Raw genomic sequence first — 17,570 nt, forward strand, 5'->3', positions numbered from 1 at the left:
TGTAAGTAGGCTCTTTGTAGGTTCCCCACAACCTTATTCTGTATGAGACTCCATGCAGGCCATGCAGCCTTCTCTCCAAAAGTAAACACATCCAATCTTCTCTCTCAAGTCTGCCTCACCACCTCCTTCTTATGCACAGATCTGCTTTTACAGTTGTGTCTTTCACTGGACTCTTGGATAGTGACATTTTTAGGGTCACAGAATTAGTTGTTCAGAAGAAATTTTTTATAGTTTTCCATGTATAGAATCTCATTATTGGAGGGTTTTTTTTAAGTTCATCCATCCCCCAGTGCAGGCAGTGGGAGGGCCTGGGCAGGGGGTGGAGGAGACTGCGGGGAGCAAGAAGTAGGGGGTGAAGACGGTGGGGTAAGCAGAGAGGAGGGAAGGTGGTGGGCAGCTGTTTGCCCCCTGCCACCTGTCCCCTCCCCCACTTCCCTCGCTTGTGACTGTCCCCCTGCAGCTCTTCTAATGTGATAGTAACATCACTGTGATTAATGAAGCCCCAAGCACAAGAGAGGATAGTTATTGAAGGTTATACTCTAAAAAAGGGCCCTTGCTATAGGAATGTATTTCTCATTACCTTTTATTGGCATATCAGACCACTCTCTTTACCCAAGTTTAATGGGTAGGAATGGAGTGATGGGAACTGCTGTTTGTGGATACTGTATAGTGCAGTTTGATCCCTATTTTAATTGTGCTTCTATTTTCAGGTTTTTTGTGCAGGAGAACATATAGCTATGTTATAATTCCAAAAGTGCATAGGAACTTCTGTAAAATATTGAGTAGAACTCAAAATAGGTTTTAAAAATGCCTAAAGGAAATTCATACATCTTTTAATGCATCTCTGCTGAAAAGTTACAGTTCTTGCTATGAATATTCTGATATCAGAATGTTTAATTTCTGTACAAGGTTTAAAATCTCAGTCAAAAAGAGCAGTTTCATCTACTCCCCCTCGCCCACCATCAAGACGAGGCCGAGTGATGGCTGATAAAGTAGGTTGTTCTTCTTCAGGAGGAGAGTCTTCCAGCAAAACCATTAGTGTTCCAGTCTTTCACCTATACCATAAACTTCTACCAGGTAACTTGAACTGTTTTTAAACTGTTGAATTCATTCATCTTTGTTTAAACTTTAAAGTACATAGTCCTCATGTGTCATTAAAAAGTGGTTAGAAGGTTAATGGTTATCTGCATCCATCCATCACCTCTTTTGCTGCAGGTTATTTTATCAGTAACCCACTTTCTCAAATGAGAATGGAATGACAGAACAACCCTTTTATTTATAAAGCAAGTGGTTAAACTAAAGTATAGATGTGCTGATTATCCTTGATGGTTCCATTTGTAGGACATTGTTGAACTGTAATTAAGAAAAAACCTCTACTCCTGCAATTAGAGTTGCCTCTCAGGTTTTTTGACCTGCAAATATAATACCAAAGGTCAGCAATGTCCAATGTATTGTCCAAATGGATAGTCAACTTTATTCCTGTTGTAAATTTCATAGACATTGGGGCTAGAAGGGACCTCGGAAGATCATCGAGTCCAGCCCCCTGCCCCAGGGGCAGGAAGTCAGCAGGGGTCATAAGATCCCAGCAAGAAAAACATCCAGGTTTCTCTTAAATGCGTTCGAAGTAGGTGCTTGAACCACCTCTGGCGGCAGACCATTCCAGACCTTGGGGGCTCGGACAGCCTGAAACGGTCTTGCAGGAGTTTTTAACCGTACGACCTCATCATCCCTTGGGGCACTCTGGTGAACAACTGTTCCCCCAGATCCTGGTGAACACCCCTGATAAACTTATAGGTGGCCACCGGGGCCTCCCTTCCCCGGTTAGCCTGCGCTTTTCCAGACTGAAGAGTCCCATAGATCTCAGCCTCTCGTCGTAAGGTCTGTTTTCCTGACCTCTGATCACGTGCATGGCTCTCCTCTGGACTCTCTCAAGCTTCTCCATATCCTTTTTGAATTGTGGGGCCCAAAACTGGACGCAGTACGCCAGCTGCGGCCTCACCAAGGCTGAGTACAACAAGAGAATTACACCCTGGAATTTGCTTGAGAAGCATCTATGGATGCAAGCCAGCGTTTTGCTTGCTTTACTAGCTGCAGCATCACATTGCAGGCTCATGTTCATCTTGTGGTCAATCCTGACCCCCAAGTCCCTCTTGTCCGTCGCGCTAGTCAGCGTAGCACTGCCGAACCTGTAGACATGCTGCAGGTTTTTCCTCCCAAGCTGGAGAACCTTGCATTTTTTGGTGTTAAACACCATCAGGTTCTCGTCCGCCCGTTTCCTGAGCCTGTCAAGGTCATTCTGGATTACCCCCCTGTCCTCAGGTGTGGATGCTTTACCCCGAAGTTTGGTATCATCAGCAAACTTGGCCAGTCCGCTTATGACTCCAATGTCCACATCATTAATGAAAAGGTTGAACAAAATAGGTCCAAGGACAGAGCCTTGAGGGACCCCACTGGTCACAGGGCACCGTGACTATTGACTTCCATCAACCACCACCCTCTGGGTCCAGCCATGGAGCCAATTCCCCAGCCAGCGGATCATGGTGGACCCAAGGCCGCATTTGGCCTGTTTTGCCAAAAGGTGATCATGGGATACCAGATCGAAGGCTTTTTTAAAGTCAAGATATATGATATCAATCTCTTCCCCCTTGTCCAGATGATAGGTCACCTAGTCATAAAAGGAAATGAGATTGGTCAAGCACGGCCTGCCCGCAACAAACCCGTGCTGGCTATCCCTCAGGGTGTTGCCATCGGCCAATCCGTTAAGAATGGCCTCTTTGATAATCTTTTTTAAGACCTTCCCGGGGATGGAGGGCCTGTAGTTTGCTGGATCCACTTTCCTCCCTTTCTTGAAGATAGGCACCACATTGGCCTTCCAGTCATCAGGCAGTTCACCAGAGCGCCAGGAACTCTTGAAGATCCATGTCAGGGACTGAGCTATGATGCAGGCCAGCTCCTTGAGTACTCTGGGGCATAAACTGTCAGGGCTGGCTGACTCGATGGTGTCCAGCCTCTCAAGCTGTTCCTTCACAAGGTCAGCATTGATGGAGGATAAGGAACCACCCTCACTTAGGCATCCCTGTCCCATAATGGCCTTGAATGATTGGCCTTGAATTAATAGGTTCCTATCTAAAAATATATATAAAACAAGTCTGGGGTCCACTGTATTTTATTTTTTGAAAAGTATAAAATGTTGGTTCTTCAGTTCTTAGGTGCAAAACTGATTCATTGAGCCATAAATTTAATGAAGAAGAGTCACTTTAATGAAGAATTTTAGATTCAGTAAAGGTTGATAAGAATCAGGAAGCCAGGGGAAAACTCTCATCTGGAAATTGATTGATAAGTCTGAGGTTGCTAACCTTCAATAAGAAAACAAAGGAAAAAACAGAAAAACCTAAGAGTCATACTTGTTTGGACCAATGGTCCATCTAACCAAATGGACAAACAATGGGAAAACAGGTGGCTATAGAGGGAGAGCATTGAACCAGATATTTCTAAAGTGATTTATCCTCTATTAATTAAAGTCACATAGCTAGCCTAGGACATGGGAGACATGAATTTAAATCTTTTTTCTGTCTCATGCACTCGCTTTGTGTCTCATGCCCATGCATGCTTTCTGACTTGCTCATGCACGTGTGCTTTATGTCCCTGGAAGCGGTGGCTACAGGGAATTTTGCGGTAACTATAGCCCACCCTGTAGCCACCCCTCCCAGCATCTCTGTTGCATGCCCCGAGCACAGTCCTGGCCCAGCCCTCCTGCTGAGAAGAGGCTGACGCAGCCCCTGGCCCTGAGCTTGCAGTGGGAAGCCTGCCCTTGCCCCACGTACAAATCCAGGGGGGGCACATGCCCCCCATGCCTCCTCTGGGGGTGCATGCAGTGGCAGGGAGCTGTGCCCCCTGGATGATGTGCCCAAGACTCCGTCCTGTTTCCAGCGTCACATTCAGTAACTTGGCTGGGCAGTGCCTGCCCCTGCCCCGCTCCCTCCCTCCCTCCCTCACCATAGGAACCTCAATCTCTCCCCTCCCCCCACCCCCCAACTTATCTGCTGGGCACTGCTCTCCACATTGCCCAGCTGCATGCATGCTGCAGCTGCATACATGCACACGGCATTTATCAGTGACATTATCGGCAAAAAAAGCCAATTGCTGATAATGCTAATTGTCCTGTTATCAGTGCTGATCTGATATGCGACTGATATTGGTGCACCTCTAGTTGTAATCTTGGGGAAGGTGCACTGCAAGTATTTACTTTGTGTAAAGAATAATTGCTTTATAGCTCTAACTAGGGAACCTCAAATGGTGCTTCCATAATAGGAGAGGCTTTGGGCATCAATATTTCTAGGAGCTGCTTTTGCAAAGTAGCATTATCTAATAGCCTGTGTTGCACTTAATGTGGGTTTTTAAACCTAGAATTAACACAACTCTTGGTTGATGAATAGCAGAAAGGCTTGCTTTAATAACTACCGACAAGCTACAAAACGAAATGACAGAAAAATACCTCTTTCCCAATATAAAATGAGCTATTAGTTCTTGTACTATCTTAGGTGCAAAGAGATCTTTACCCAGTGCAGGCAGGAAGTGGTTTTTGTACAGCCTCACAGTGTGGATCCTTTGCTTACCTGCTTGGTGGCAGGATGGCTTCTTGGTCTTCTCTGGACTGCACACACCTTGCTGGCAAATCTGTTTAGTTCTTACACTGTTTAATTGTATAGCTTTAAAGCATCTTTCCTTGATGCTTGGTTGATTAAAGTCTGAACAAACAGGGAGGAAAAGGGTGATCATCATACTACAACTGTTAAAATGCCTGGCTCCTGTTTTGGGTTTGTCTGTGTGTGAAGACTCGTGTTCCTCTGCAGCTGCTGCAATTATAGGTCAGTTACAGGAGATGGGTTTTTGAGTAGTCAAACAGGACACTTAGAGGCATGTTCCTGGACCTGTCTTTGGGTATTTGTTTAGCAGTGGGGTAAATTTGCAATAACTTGTACTGGTGATGGTCTATTTACAAAACTCCAAACATACATTGAATGATTGAGGCATTTGTAACACCTTAGACATTGGATGTCTGTTTTGAGAAATGTGAGCATGACACGCATAGGACATCTTTCCTGTACCTTTTATAGGTTTCTCTTGAGATGCATATTTAGTTTTTTGCCTTATTTAGTTGCTAGTTTGATTGAAATGTATATGTAGTTTCCTTGCCTTCTCTAGTTACACTGGCTCAGCTTTTTCTTTGGCTTTCTTCAATATGCATGTGATGAGCATGTCAGGTCTCTGCCAACAATTTTAACCATCACTTTTATTTATTGTATGGCATGGGTCTGGTATTGGGTATCGCAAGTGCTCCACTGTCTCGACACCTAATGTGTTGCAAGCCATTAGCAGAATTTGATTTTCTTGTGGCAGTCTTGTTACCACAACCAAGTCTTGCCCCAGTCATTGTCTTGCATTTTTGTGCAAGAGACACTGTGCAAACTTTCACAGTTTTTTCATATGCAGCACCTGTTCCAGATTGATGGAATCCCTATTGCAAGAAGGCAAATGTAACCATAAGGCCTGAACTGTCATAGTTGAATGAAGTGGTCAGGGAGGGCTGCCTACTATTCATACTACTTAGCTGTGGAACAGACACACATTGTAATGCATATTAAAGTAATCTAATCATAATTAATTTTCATAAAATGTCATGTCTGACCCAGTTATGTTGTTCTTTAGGCCAACCACTGCCAGCTGAGATGACACTTGCCCAGCTTCTGACTCTGCTGTATGACCGTAAGCTCCCTCAGGGCTACCGATCAATAGACCTGACAGTTAAACTTGGCTCCAAAGTGATCTCAGACCCCAGCCTGTCAAAAACAGATTCCTTCAAACGCCTTCACACAGAAAAAGGTAAGTGTTCTTAATTTGTTCAATTTGGAAAAGAAATACCCTACTCTGGGCTGTTTCCCATTTTTCCCTTGCTGGCTTTCCTGAATCATCCAGTGTAACAGTGTTGTGATTTACAATGTGTGCCGTCTTCACTTCAAAGTATACTACAGTATAAAACAAAAAAGAAATTAAAGAAACTATGCTACTAAATTATCATAAGTAGTGTGCATGCTAACCACATGCAGATATTACCAGTGCTCAGTGATAAAGTTGTCTCTTTGAATGGCACCTGGGCCTGCAGAACTGGTGATGGCAGCTGTGGGCTAGAAGCCATACCTGCTGTAGAATCCTCTGAAATTGTTTGCCAGTTCAAGCACTTAATGTGCCCCTCCTGTGACTTGTTCTTAACCCATTTTGTTCAAGGAGCTAGAAGAACTGCTCAGACCTCCTTTCTGCACTTCTGTTTAACTTTCTGTGTTTGAGGGATGCAGGGACTGTCTATCTCCAGATGCTGCCTTATGGTGGCTATTACCTGTTTGCTCATAGTTCCTTTAAAAAAAATCGTGGGTGTTTGTTTTAGATTTTCCTCCTTTAGGAAAAGAGCTGCAGGGTATGGATCCCAAAGTGCAGTGAAGCTCTCCTGCTTGAAACTCCGTCTAGAAGCTAAGAAGAAGGAGCAAATCATTTGGACATTTTTAGAAGGTGGTGTGGGCTTACCACAAAAGATATTCGTTTAGTAGAGGTTTTAGGAAACAGCATGACAACATAGGATGGAAGGGAACTGTTTAATAACTGGCTGCTTGGTTTGGCATAAATTGTTCCTGATTTAAGTGTTTGGGATTTTATAATGCTGGGTATACAGCATTTTGTAATACTTCACTACTACATTATCATGGGGTTTAGAGCTTTTGTATAAGTGATTTTTCTTTTATTATTACTTAGCCTTATGATAACTATCTTCCTAGTATTTTAAAGAAAACGTGTAAGTCTTATAAACAAATTAATTAATGAGGCTCAGCTCCTGATATGAGGCACAGATGAAGGAAGAGTCTACTAAAGTAAATGACCTGTTCGTCTTTCCATCATATCGGTAGACCTTGAAATCCAAGGCTACTACTTTTGAAAGTTAAATCTGTAATTACAAATGTAGTGAGCAGCTGAGAAAATAGAGTAGAATCTCATGGGCACATTCTGATGTCTCAGAACCACCACTCTTCTTGGTCATGTAAAATCCAATAGTAAACCTGGCTTGGATAATATGAAACATCTAATATGAACTGCCAGCAAAACCACAGTTGTTATGAAATGTGCCTTGGTAACCCTGACAGCCAGGGCTGTCCCAAGTTCTTCCTGGCAGGGCTGGGCTCAGGGCAGGCGGTAGTGGCAGCTCTGGGGTTGGGGGAGGGGCGGGGAGCAGGTTGCAGCCACCCCAAGATTGGCCATAGCCACCGCGCACCCCCCCCCGGCCGTCCCAGCACTGCCACCCAGAGCCCAGCCCTGCCTGGCCGGGAAGAGCTTGGCGCAGCCCCGGCCCCACGCAGATTCAGGGGCACATGCCCTGCCCCCCTCCCATGCCCTCCAAGACAAGTGGCAGGAGCAACAGTGGGAGCCACCAGGCGAGTGGGCAAACGCCAGACAAGCTGCCAGAACAGCGGCTCCCACACGAGTGGCTTGCAGCAGCGGGAGCTCCCCGGACAAGACGCGGCTCCATCCCATGCCCATCAGGCCCCAGCTGGGCAGTGCTTGCCTCGGCCCCTGCCCCAGCTCCACTCCTCCCTCACCACAGGGTCTTTGATCTGCTCCCCCCACCATGCTCCTTCCCTTCCCCTTCACCCCTCCCCTTCCACCACACCAGACTTACTAGCTGCACACAGCTCTTCAAGCTGCCAGGCTGGTATAGGAAATCGGATCAGTATTGGCCAATATGCCTCCTTAAAAATCAGCTATCAGTTTTGGCCCCAAAAATCTCTGTTGGTGCAACGCTAATTTTTACACAGTTGAATTCTTTCTGCCTTCAGTTTGCTTATTCATGTCTTGTAATCTGCTGTGAATTCTGTTGGATGGAAAATCAGTCTTGCCTCAGGATTTTTATTAGAATCTTCCATGTTGTACCACTTAAATTGCTGTGAACGCTGGAAAAGTCAAGCCACTGCAGGCAGTCTAGTTATAAATGCTGCCTAAACCAATGGAGGCCAACTATTTGCCAGGCATGCCACAAATTAAGCGCTGTGGCCCCCTCACCCCAAGTGCCATTCAAATCCCATTCCCCTGACTGATCTGATGCTCTGCTTTCTGCTCCTTGCCTGGTTTGCCACTTTGCAACCTGCCACATGCCATGCACAAAGGCTGCCCGTGTCACTTGTGGCATGTATGTGACATTATCCAACAATGAAATGAAATGAAATTTGTTTCTCTAATCCAGTGGCTGTCAATTTTTTTGGACTTGAGGCACCCCTCACTGGACTTAAGGCACCCTCCCCAAACCCACCCCTGCCCCCAATAACTTTTGTGAGTTGAGTGTGGTACCCAATTTAAAAAGTAATTTTATAGATTACCGTGCTTGCTTCTTTACAGAGAGGCTTGGCAGTGGGGATGGAGGGTCATCGAGGCAGGTGCAAGTCTGAGTCTGCTTAGTTGCTAGTTTATCTGCTTATCTCTTAACAACTTGCTTATCTCCTCGCATCTCACAACGCCCTTCAAAAAATCTGGTGGCACCCTGTGGTGCCCTGAAACTTTGCTTGAGAATCACTGCTCTACTCTATCATAACGTAGATTGAGGTATCTCTGATTTACCTTACTTAAAATATGCTTGCTATCTTTATTTACAATATGAAGTTTGCCTCAGTTTCTTTGTGACTTCAGTATTCCTGATAACCATTACTGCTTAATGATCTGTTAATGAAAAGGGCATCTTTTCATTAAGCTTTTTGTTTAGGGGCACCTGCCTTGATAATGTTTCTTGCTTGCAGGCTTGAACTTTGCTTTGTCTTTTCTTTCTCTTCTGCTAATTGTTGAAAGCTCTCTTCACCCTTTCTCTCTAAAATGTGTTCTGCATTGTTTTTTGTCAACCAAAAGTATGTGAAATTTAAGATGCTATAGGCTTGTCTTTATGGAGAACTAGAAAGGAGAGATTCTGTTTGCTTATCCCACTTTCCTTCTCAGATAAGACCATTTTCAGAAACCATTCTAGTAATTTATAGCATTAGATAAGATGTCTGAAATAGTGATTATATTTGCAGAGCTATACTAAATCATTGACCTGGAAGATGGGATGGAGTGCACCTTCATCATCAGTGACCTGGAAGATGGAATGGAGCGTACCCTCTGCAAATTTGCAGATGACACCAAACTGGGGGGAGTAGTAGATATGCTGGAGGGTAGGGCTAGGATTCAGAGACCTAGAGAAATTGGAGGATTGGCTGAAAAGAAATCCCATGCGGTTCAATAAGGACAAGTGCAAAGCTCTGCACTTAGCACGGAGCAGTCCCATGGACTGGTAAAGGCTCTGCAGAAAGGGACCTGGGGGTTACTGTGGACAATAAGCTGAAGATGAGCCAATAGTGAGCCTTTGTTGCAGAGAAAGCTAAGAGCATACTGGGCTGCATTAGTAGGAGCATTGCCAACAGATTGAGGAAAGTGATTCTTCCCCTCTATTCTACACTGGTGAGGCCACATCTGGAGTACTGTGTTCAGTTTGGGTCCCTCACTAACAGATAGGATGTGGGCAAATTGGCGAGCGTTCAGCAGAGGGCAATGAAAATGATTAGAGGACTGGGGAATGTGACTTTTAAAGAGAGGCTAAGGGAACCAGGCTTACTTAGTTTGGAGAAGAGAAGCCTGAGTGGGGGTAGGAATTTAATAACAGCCTTCAGCTACCGGAAGGGTGGTTCCAAAGAGGTGACAGAACAAAGAGAATTAGTCTTAAATTTTGCAGCTAGGGAAGTTCAGGTTAGATATTAGGAAAAACTTTCTCACAAGAAGGGCTCATGAGAAGGGTAGTAAAGCATTGGAACAGATTACCCAGAGAGGTGGTGGAATTTCCATCTGTGGAGGTTTTTAAGACCTTAGTAGATAAAGCCTTGGCTGGGATGATCTAGTTGGGGGCAATCCTGCTTTGAGCAGGGGGTTGGACTAGATGACCTCCTGAGGTCCCTTCCAACACCCATTTTCTATGATTCTGTAAATGGATTATAATGCATTTAAGCTTATGAGTGGATCACTTTGCCAGTCTCTCTTGTTAGAATGCTAGTTTCTTTGATTTGTGTATATATCTAAGATTTTGAAAGAGAATGGGGAGAATTCAATTGCTGTAGTCTGGCACTTTTTGCTCTCCTGACTCCTAACTTTCAAGTGAGTGTCATGTTACAGTGATGTATTTCATCCCATTCCCTTTCAAAATGAAATTGAATGCAAAAGCGTTGCATGAAAATTGAAAATCTAACTATGTTAGAATCAGAAATAATCACGCCTTTAAATTAACACTGCTGTGAGGGAATTTTCCAGCGCGCACACATTAAATCATAGATTCTCAACATGAGTACCACTAAGTGATCAAGGATGAAGAGATATCAGGACCACTTCATTTTACATCCTTTATAATTAATGCTGGTGGTCTTGAAACCGTTCTTCTGTTGTACCAGAGGTTTATAGTATGGAAGAATGAAGTGTAATCTATGCAACTGCAAATTTAATTTTTTAGATATGTGCATTGTATTAAAATGAATCATGGCAAATTTATATATTATAAAAAAATGTGTGAAATGGCAGTGATTATGTCCTGGGCTGAAGGAGGGGATTGATTGGGTTGTGGTGGAAGCCTCAGGGTAGTTCTGGGGCAGAAAAAGACTAAAGGAATTGGAATAGCAGTTCTGTGCTAGTGTACCATATCCTTCTTTGTGGGAAAGGAAAAGGCATTGTGAATTTATCATAGGTGAAAGAGTCTGGCTTGTTGATATGGCTTTTATCAAAAACTGAATAAGAAGGGAGTCTGAGGGTAGCTAATAAAGGTCCCTGCAACACTTCTGCTGTTGGGATTTTGGAAGAGTAGAGAGTCAGCAGAGCAGTTAGGTGAAAGTATCTCTTTCTTTTCCCAGTTGCAGAGTTGATCCATGAGTATCAGTCCAGTGCTGTCTCCCAGCTGGAAGACAGTACAAGAGACTGTTAATTGTACGTTCTCACCGCTATCACATTTTTCAGGTGTGGATCAGAGTCCATACAGTGGTTTTACGCAATAATGTTTTCACTTTTTTTTGTGACTAGTTTCCCAAAGTGTGGCACATGATCCTTTTGGAAATAGCATGGCAAGAAAAAAGTCCTTTACAAAACAAATATTTACAGCATACATGATAGTAGAAGTGGCCAGCCTGCAGCTCGTACATATGCCACAAGCATCATGGGCTGCCCCTGTATGTGGCATATAGTAAATCAGGCAGGGAGCAGAAAGGAAGAGGATCAGAGTGGCACTTGGGGTGGGTGTAAGCTTAATTTTTGGTACATCTGCCTGAAAGGTTGGACCCCACAGTGCTATGGCATGTCAGAAAATGACATAAAAACAGGAAATTCCTCCATCTCTGTGTGGAAAGTAGAAGTGGGAGTCTGCTGCCAATTCTGGTAGATAATACCTGTCCAAAGGACTGAGGAGAGAACTGCCTTCAGTAGGATAGTTGGCTGGCTTCTGGTTCATATCTCTACCCAGCAAGGGAGCCACATTGAAGTTTCCCAATATTGCTTGCAGGGACCCTTTTTGGAAAGGTGCTGGAGCTGTTTGGGAGCAAGATGCTGTGTGAGGGTAGCTGACAGCCCATGTACTACTTTCTTTCCCGCTACATGGTGCTCTCGCTACTCCTGCAACTTTATACTCAATCCCTTCTCATTCTGGGAACTTTTCTGTTTCCTTTTGAGAGCAGCTTTGTGTGTTATTTTATTTGAATGTTTTTTGGGGGGAAAGCAAGCAAGATGAAGTTGACTTGTATAAACAACAATCTAGGTAAGAGTTAGCACGAACTTTGAACTTAAATTAGGTGCATTTAAAATTTAAGCAGCTGAATGACATTTTGTGCATAACTAAAATATTTTATTGTGTGTTTTAGTTTTAGTAACGTTAGAAGTAGAAATAAGGGTTACATCTTTGTGCATTTTTCTGAGGAACTAAATTTCATGTTTATAAAACAATATTATAATTGGAGATAGTTGGGAACTTTCCAATAAAACTTTTTTTTTCAGAAAACGATAAAACATCAGCTTGACGGAAATGTCTTTTTAAAGTAAACCTTTGAGAAAATTTCTTAATTTTCTCAAAATGGCAAAATGGGAAGGGTACTCTGGGTTCTGTCCCCTTCCTCTCCTGTGAATGGGGCAAAAGCTGTCTTACTGTAGTGTATCCATTTTATTGAATGCAAGGTGCAGAACAGTCTTTGGAGGCTAGACTTGAAAATAGAACCTAAAATATATGTATGTGCCAAAATTGACACATGTTTAGATAAATTAACAGTTACCCAGACATTAAATACATTTTATGTTTAGGGATCACTTTCTCCCTTATGCTCTATTGCAATCCCTAAGGTCATCTGAGAGCAACCTCCTGCAAGTACCATCAATGTGCCAAGTCCACATGGTAAAAATAAGTGGGAGCTTGGTCTGTAAGCAGACGTTCCTCACCTCTGGAACTCCCTTCCCCTCAAGGTCCTCCAGAGCCAAAGTCTGAACATCTTCCAGAAATGCTGTAAGACTTTCCTATTTGGGCAGGTGTTTAGCAGGCATGGCTAGGATAGAGGGGTTTTGTTTTACTTTGATACGTTACTTGCTTTTTGAGTTGTTTTGTTCTCTTATTCATTCTCCAGTTTATAAGATATGTTGTTCTTTTACTAGAAGCTGCCCTGAACTTTGTTTGGAAAAGCGGCATATACCTTGAATAAATAAAATAGAGTAAAATGGTAGTGTAAGAGTGGTGATGTAGCTGTGATAGTCCAGAAATTATGCAAGAAGCAATGGTTTCTTAGGGTAATATCTTTTACTGGACCAACTTTTGCACGCAAGATATTCTTCATCTAACTCAGCTTCAGTTCATACCCTTATGCCTGGGGCAGAGTTAAAACCCCAGCTGGGGTCTTGACAATCCACTGATTGTTGGCTAGTGCCAGGGACCTGACTAGGGTCAGTTGCAGATCCCAGTTCAGTTCCTGGCACCAACTGACAGTCAGCTGATTATCAGAATCTAGGTTTATCTTGCTGGTGCAGGGGGATATAATCCCTGATCCCAAAATTGCACATCATGCTATGAGTATGTGACATGGCAGGAAGTGCAGTTTTTAGGATTGGTGCCATAAGCTGATTGCCTGTTTGGGGCCTAAGAATTTTGCACTGGCTTGACCCAGGGTACGCAAATTGTTTAAAGTGGTGCAAAGTCCTATCTGGAAACTTGTTTTGGTTTAGAAGGGGCTTCTATCATTTTAGTTAAACCTGCTTCTAATATATCTGAAATAGCTATTTTTAATTAAATTTCCCCAAATACTTCCAAGAGCCTGGGTACATGGACAGGTTCATGAGGTAGAGACAGGAATTTACTGGTGTCAGCTATTCCGCAATAAGTGCATGTGTATATGCTCTTATCCTGTGGTAAATGGAAGCTAACCTGTGATAGCTTAGCTCTGTTTTATTAAAGGATAACCTGCCATGGATTCATTTTTAGTTGCTGTGGGTTAAGAGGAAATTGTCAAATAAACTGTTAGTTTTCAATCTGCGGCCATGACTAATGGAACAATGTCACTTTTGTTGGTAAGCAAATTTAACTTGAAATGGAAAATAGATCTTTTATATTGTATTAGTGGTACCAAAAAAGTGTTTGGCCTCCTGTTGGTATTCTTTTAGTTACTTGTTTAATTCCACAGAGCAGTAAACCTCAACCAGAGCACTGTGAGATCCTTTTAAAGGAGCTTTCGGTTGCCATATATTATTGAAACTGTTAGATGTGCAAACACCTACACGTAATTCACAAGATGATAAAACCAGAGGTTTCAAATAGGAATCCATAGTGACTAAAACATTCTGCCCTGTTGTGGTTTTTCTGAGTTCTTTGCAACAGAAGAATTGCTCTAATATTTTTTTGTAGCCAAAAAAAAAAAAAAAAAATGGAATGAAATTCATTTTTGATCTGGAAAAGTCATGCATGGGATGTTCCTTAATCAGTTTGAGGACCACTTCACTACAGGCTTCAGAATTATCAAAGACTCAGTATGATAACTGAATGAGTAAATATACTTATTTTGTGAGTGGTAAATGAAATGTTCTGATGTTTAAATGATTTCCCTTTCCTCTCTCTTCCTCCCACCTCCCCCCCCCTCCCTTTTTTTTTTTTTAATAGAACATGCTGATTTACTGGGATCCTGTCCTGAAGATGAAGCAGTCACTCCAGGTGATGAGTGTATGGATGCAGTGCTAGATGAATCACTTCTTGAAACGTGTCCTATTCAGTCTCCTTTACAAGTTTTTGCAGGCATGGGAGGATTGGCCCTCATTGCAGAGAGGCTTCCGATGCTTTATCCAGATGTAATTCAGCAAGTAAGTCAACACTGTAGATAATGTCTAGAAGCATAGGCTGGGTTCCCAACTGTTCTCTCTGGCTTATTTTCTAAGAGACATTTTACATGGGAAAGGTATTACAGAATAAGCTATCGTATGAATTTAAAGCACGATAGCAATTCCATAATAACTTCCAAGTAGATGTTCTTGTTAGAAACTGAGAGGGGGGGTTTCTGGATTACTTTAATCTACTTCCGAAGTGGATTAAGGTAAATTACACAAAAGCAAACAATCTTGTGAAGTAGGGTTGTCCAAAAATGGAAGTTGCACACAATAGCTGTTTCACTTTTTTTCTCACATCAACAGAGAGAAAAATTGCCCCATGAAATAAAGTATGCTTGCATCTAATTGATCAACTGTTGTGGAATTTTCTTTGTTTTTCCTAATTAACGTTCTTGGAGTATTTATTCCTTCTGAAGTCAGGAGGTTTTCCTGAGGAAAGGCCAATGATTAGGGTGATAAATGCTAGTAAGTGAGGGAGAGACTGAAGACACAAGGGTTCTACTGTAGTTGTATAACCTTTTAATAAGTCAGAAAATGTAAACATTCATGCTAAGTCAATATACAGTACTGTGATAGTTTGTCTTTCTATTTAATGTGTAACTTCAATAGAAAATATATAATGTGGTTTAAGCTAATATTGCTGGTTAAAACTTTTAATTTAGGCAGTCTCTTTATAGCAGGGGTGGGCAAAATGGCAGATCTGGGCAGAAGTTGGACTCGATTTCCCAGCAGCCCCTGTCTGTCTCTCTGTGGCCAGTTTCCATGGGAACCGCAGCAGTGGTGGTACCTTGACAGCAAGGGCCAGCCAGGTTTTCCATGGAGACCAGCCCCAGCAGCGCTGGGAAGGCATGTGGCTGGATAGGGCTGGGCCTGGGATCTTTGCAGTGGTGACAGCGAGGCCCAGAGTCAGGGCAGAACCGCAATCCATTGCCTGCACACCTCTGCCTGAAGCATGTGGGCACTGGATCTTAGTTCTGCTCCGGCTCTGGACCATGCTGTCAGTGCCACAAGATCCCAGCCGTGGAACAGCTCCCCACCCAGGCACGCCCCCTGTCAGCACTGCTGGGGCTGGTCTCCATGGAAACCCTGGTCTTGTGCTGTGACGGTACTGCTGCTGCTGGGGTTTCCGTGGAAGCCAGCTGTAGAGACATGGGCAGGGGCTGCTTGGAAATGGAGTCTGCTGCAGGCTCAATCCAGCCTATGGGCCAGCCTTTGCCCACCCCTGCTGTATAGGTTAATTGTGTAATCTTAATATTGGATTAACTCAGATTTGGGTATATTTTTAAAGGAAAAGTTATTTGTACTCAGTGCTAACATGCTTAAATTAACAGCGCTGTCCTACAAGTCAATGGATGCATACAGAACCATTTCCTGGTTTTGGAGCTTAAATGATCTTATATGGGCTTGGGAACAATTTTTTCAGTGCTGTTTGGCTGGCAACTTGAGTAACTGTAAAAGCATATCTGTTTACCTTGTCAATGCTGTCTCTTATGTAAACTAATCAGCTTGAATAACATTTTACTGAAGAAGGCAACAGAATGCACATTTTTCTTTGTTGACCTTGGAAGCAGCTTTCTTTTTATTTATTGGGGAAGATCAGACCTTGTTTTCTCATAAGCAGCACTCTCATACTGTGAGATATTCACACAGAGGCTATTGGGCTCAGCAGGAAAATGTATTCTAAATTGAGGTGATATTTCATTAAGCTTTTAGAAATGTAAGGAATAATAAATTCAGACGCAACTTTTCCGTTAATGTGTTCGCAAGTCTGTAGAACAGGGGTGGGCCAAATGCGGCCCACCAGGCCATTCTATCTGACCTGCGGGGTCCCTAAAAAATTTAGAAAATTAATATTGATCTGCCCCTGGCTGCCTGTCATGTGGCCCTCTATGGCTTGCCAAATCTCAGTAAGTGCCCCTCTGCCCAAAATAACTGCCCACCCCTGCTGTAGAAGAAGGTGTATTGCTTTCAAAAAGAGCCAGTGAGGTTTTGCAACAGCTTTTAAATAATAGTAGTTTGGGGCAAAAAGCCCAATTAATTTTAAAGTAGACTGTTATCAGCTTTGGAAAAGGTTCATACCAGGAGTAGGTAACCCCTGACACCTGCCAGTCTGTAGCGCTGAAGTCATTTTGCTTGGCACTCGTGCCTCAGGCAAGGGGCCAGTGCTTCATTGGCACAACAAGGATCGGGCCCCTCTCGGCGCCCTTGCCATCTACCCTGGCACACCAACGTCCAAGTCAAGGTTGCAGGTGTTTTTGGCACTCTGCCCAAAAATGTTGTCGATCCCTGTTTTATATGATGTGGTTGCCCGTGTAAGCAAAGGGACACGTCTTGATTACACAGGAGGTCTCTTCCCATCTTATGCTATCTTATCATTTTGCTTATACATGCATGCAAAGCTTACTACCACTCTGAGTCCAAAATCCAGGTTTTTCCGAGTTATCTGTACAAAACTGGGACTATCTTTTGTGGAAATCGAAAAATATATTTTGTCTCATTATTCAAAGAACTGATCAAATTTGCTAGAAACACTGCAAAGATTACTATTTTGAGGAGACCAGCTTATATACTTTCTTTATAAGTATGAACCAGAACACTACTGGGTCTCCTAAAGGTAGAAGCATGTGTTTATTTTTCTCCTTAATGGAAGACATTTAAAAAAAAAAAAAAAGTTGAAATAATTTAACTTTTGACGCTAATGATTAAGATGTCACGTCTTATTAAATGCTACCCCATCCTTTCTCTAGTTAATACCTATTTTTTTCCCTTGTAAAATCAGCTAATAAATCCGTGATTGCCATGAGAAAGCTGACATCAATAATTGGAATGCTTCAGAGAATATTTTTCTCTCCGTAGTCTAATATCAAGGCTACAATAGGGAATTAGCTTTAACAAAAATAAAAACGACATGGATGGAAAATGTGTTTACATGAGCGATCCTTGATTTTTGGATCACATGGTCTCGCATTGGATTTCCTGATTATATAGTCTCTGGAGTGCTGCAGCAGCACAGTGCCTGTCTACAAAAACAGAAAATATTGACCTGTTAGCTTGCACTTTGTTCCTCTAGACTCCAATCAGAAATTATGCAAGATCTTTTCTGGAAGTTAATTTCATGTCTGCCTCTA

The 17,570-nt window shown here is 42.9% G+C and overlaps 1 protein-coding gene across 1 annotated transcript in view; it reads left to right on the forward strand.

Moving 5' to 3' along the window:
• BIRC6 (baculoviral IAP repeat containing 6) overlaps positions 1 to 17,570 on the forward strand; it is a 322,923-nt gene that overhangs the window by 202,341 nt on the left and 103,012 nt on the right. Inside the window, 3 exon segments of the mRNA XM_019500584.2 lie at positions 910 to 1,077; positions 5,710 to 5,883; positions 14,222 to 14,418. Coding sequence (XP_019356129.1) covers positions 910 to 1,077; positions 5,710 to 5,883; positions 14,222 to 14,418 — 539 coding nt within the window.

This window comes from Alligator mississippiensis, chromosome 1, assembly GCF_030867095.1.
Source record: "Alligator mississippiensis isolate rAllMis1 chromosome 1, rAllMis1, whole genome shotgun sequence".
Classification (NCBI taxonomy): Eukaryota; Metazoa; Chordata; order Crocodylia; family Alligatoridae; genus Alligator; species Alligator mississippiensis.